The sequence below is a fragment of the Ochlerotatus camptorhynchus genome, unplaced genomic scaffold (assembly GCF_037179485.1).
Source record: "Ochlerotatus camptorhynchus isolate MF236.1 unplaced genomic scaffold, CSIRO-AGI_Acam_v1.1 ptg000225l, whole genome shotgun sequence".
Taxonomy (NCBI): domain Eukaryota; kingdom Metazoa; phylum Arthropoda; class Insecta; order Diptera; family Culicidae; genus Ochlerotatus; species Ochlerotatus camptorhynchus.
This window is the reverse complement of record NW_027040715.1, coordinates 969,987-973,427: the sequence shown is the minus strand read 5'-3', so window position 1 is coordinate 973,427 and position 3,441 is coordinate 969,987. Positions and strand designations below refer to the sequence as shown.

Genomic DNA, 3,441 nt, shown 5'->3' with positions numbered 1-3,441 from the left:
GAGGCTGCTTGCACTAGTTGCTGGTTGAGCTGGCCGATGAAAGGAAGCGTAAAAATGCTACACTGCTAATTAATAAGGATTACACTAATTAGAGCGAACATCGTCGGATGGAAGACGGCGGCAGTAAATAAGGTTGAACTTGTCAAGGGAAATATGGGTTACGGGGAATTTCACTGTGACGGAAATTCCAAACAAATCTGTTGAGTATTTTGGCACGCATTTTAATTGGATCATTGTTGGTTTCTATCCCACGTAGCTACACCCATCCGGTAAATGTGAGATTCTTTTATAGATTTGCATGCAATGTTTCGTGACATGAACTAAGTATTTAAAGTGGCCACTGGATGATTTTTTAGATAGTTTTTAAAGTTTTATGTCAGCTTATTTTCTAACAAAGTTTGTTTCCCCAAATACATTGCGTCGAGGAAATCATCTCCTGAGGTTGTATACAAAAATATGCATTTTGGAAAAAAAAACATGCTTGTACGCTGCAAGAACTGTCATTACATTTGTAGTATGAATCATATGCAAAAGATATAATAAATCGAACCTTACATTGGATTTAAGAGAAATTTGATTTGCTTCCGTTGCTTCTGATTTTGATTTAAATTGAAATTTTAATTTTCATTCGAATTTTTAAAACATTTTGATTTAATCTTGAAATGAAAAATTAAACGTTTGACAAGGAAAGTTCTCCGAAATACTTCTGATGAAATTCAATAAATTGTCCCCTTTTTATTTATCCATCAAACCCTTTCAACCAACTTGATCGGAATACCGTCATCCGGCCGAATAACCAGATCGGTCTTGAATCGCAGCTTGTCCATCGAATCGCCCGGTAGTACTTTGTAACAGGCCAGCAGTTTGATGATCGTAACTTTCAACTCCATCATGGCGTATCGCTGGCCGATGCAGTTCCTAGATCCGGCACTGAATGGGATGAAATCGTACGGACCTCGTTTGCTCTCGTTCGTCTTGGAGAATCGCTCCGGAATGAACTCGTCCGGGTTGGGCCAAATTTTCGGATTACGGTGAATGTTGTAAATCTTGATGGAGATGGTCGTCCCCGCTGGAATGGTGATGCCATCTGAAAAAAAGCACCAAAGTCAAACACCTGTGAGGGGAAAAATTGTCCAAAGACTTACTCATTTCCATATCTTCAACCAGGGTGCGTCCGATGATGGGAACTGGAGGAATCAACCGCAAGGACTCCTTGACGACCATGTCCAGATATTCCAACTCCTGAATCTGTAGGTTTGTCAGCTGAGCGCTTACCTTATTCTTGCCCAAAATCCGATCGATTTCCTCGTACAACTTTTGCTGAACGTCTTGGTACTTGGCCAAATGCCACAGCGTAAACGAAATACCCGAGGTTGTCGTATCGTGCCCTTCAAACATGAACGTATCCACTTCTTCGCGAATGTCTTCCCGGCTCAGGGGCTTCCCATCGACGGTAACATTCAGCAGCAGATCCAGAAAGGTCATTTTTCGCTTGGAGTACATGTCCTCCTCTTGAAGATCGAAAGATACCTTCTGATTGGCCTTTTCGTTTTCCAGCATTTTCCTTCTCGCGTCAATCACAGTGTTGGTAAAATTATGCAGCTTCAAAATGACTTTCTTCTGCTCCTTGGCAAATGGATACAGGAAGAATAGTGACGGAAAGGAGCGAAGAATGCTGAAAATTCTTCGCAAGATGAACGTGCTCATCTGTTTGACGGCCGTGGCGTACTCGTTCTCTGGGTCGTCCTGCGCGTTGATCTGCACACCCATTGAGGTTTCTACAACACAAAGAGGCTCAGTTGCACAAAGTATTCTCTTACCGTGTAAATTGAATCTCACCGCATATACTATCCAACGCATACAGTGTCACATAGTCGTATATGTTGAACTCCTCCTTTCCGGCTTTGCTCTTCAATTTGGACACCAAAATATCTGCCTCCTTGTTGAACACATCCAAGAACCCTTCCAGCATCTTGAAATGGAACGTAGGAGTGATGATCTTCCTCCGCTGGAACCATTTCTCTCCAGTGGAAATGAGCAATCCAGTACCCAGCCAGGGTTCCAAAAAGTCATACGCAAACGACTTCTTGATCGATTTCGCCAACAGCACCTTCTCTACGTTCTTCGAGCTGGACAGATCCAGTACCAATTCGTTAAAGGCCGCCATGATAGCAATGTCCTCACCATGGATCTTGTGCAAGTCTGTTATGATGTCCCAAATGTCTGCAAGCCACCAATCGGCAAGATAACGATTAGATTAACGACCAGCTCTTCGAATTTCTACAACTCACCCGGAATACTTTTGCCGATGAACATGGGGAACGTTCCCCAAAAATAGTGCGCATCCGGTCCATCGAAATGTGATTTAATTTGCAACAGTTTCTGCCTTTGGCGATGGTAGTTGAACAGGAAGTAACCAACGGTGGCGAGTATTAGCGTCAAGATGAGCAACATTTTGGAACGGCCAAATCAGTACGCGGTCGCTTATCAACTAAAAAAAAGTTCACCTAAGTACAGTCAATGTAATGTTTTGCCGTGGAGAATCGTTCCGCGGAGAGTATGCTGCTCTCCGGCCCGTAATCAGCTGCATTGATAACGGGTATTATATATGGTACCGTGCTACAAGCGTCAAGATAAAACCTAGCTGGAAGCCAACAATCGGGTTTTGGGAACTTAATTTTTTAGAACATTCGCTCGGTGTTTTGATCAGTATGGATGAAGATTGTATTTGGACAGTGACATCCGAAGTCCAGAACGATGTGATGAGTCACGATGATAGCGTGAAAAGTTCGCGAGTCATAGTGATTTTTTGCGAACTTTTCCATCACTGAGCATGACAGATTATTTAAATGTTTGTCGTCATCGAGTGAAAATCCAGAATAGTCAATAATGGACATAACAGTACAGGACATAAAAAGATACGCCATGATTGTTTTGTGTTTGCATGCAAGTTCACAGAGCTGTTGCATTTCAGCTGGTTGATAAAGTATTTAAGTTATATCAGTTTAAATCATGGCTTGATTGGTGAAGTTTGCATGAAGTTTTTTTTTATCTAGTTCGTTTATTTGGAAGGCTCAATCACGTTAGCTTTACGGAGCCGAAAGTTCATTGTTCTTGGTTTGTAACAAAATTCACTTAATTCTATGTCTAGTAGGAGTTGGGCCGAATGCTCGCGGCTTACTCGAGGTTAGAGAGATACATTGTCGAATGATAGGATCAGGGGAGGAACTTGGGGGTAAGGTTTCGTTGTCTCATCAGAGCGTTGTCGCCAGTATGAACGGTAGTGCGGTTCTAGTTTCGTATGGAGTTCGACCGGCTATGGTGACCAGTGGGCGACGATGAGACTCATCGAGACGGGTGGACAAGACAAACAAAAACTAATAAAGAGAGACAAAAGACAAAGGAAATAAATTCTTATACTAGACATTTGAAGAAACATAT

General features: G+C 42.3%; 1 protein-coding gene across 1 annotated transcript; it reads right to left on the bottom strand.

Moving 5' to 3' along the window:
• Window positions 1–733: 733 nt before the first annotated feature.
• LOC135703958 (cytochrome P450 4d1-like) lies at window positions 734–2,487 on the bottom strand. The gene is made up of 4 exons (XM_065225314.1): window positions 2,292–2,487; window positions 1,840–2,223; window positions 1,146–1,778; window positions 734–1,087 (listed from the first exon to the last, which is right to left on the bottom strand). Exons 1-4 carry the CDS (start codon window positions 2,452–2,454, stop codon window positions 747–749), a joined length of 1,521 nt encoding a protein of 506 aa, XP_065081386.1. The 5' UTR covers window positions 2,455–2,487; the 3' UTR covers window positions 734–746.
• Window positions 2,488–3,441: the final 954 nt, after the last annotated feature.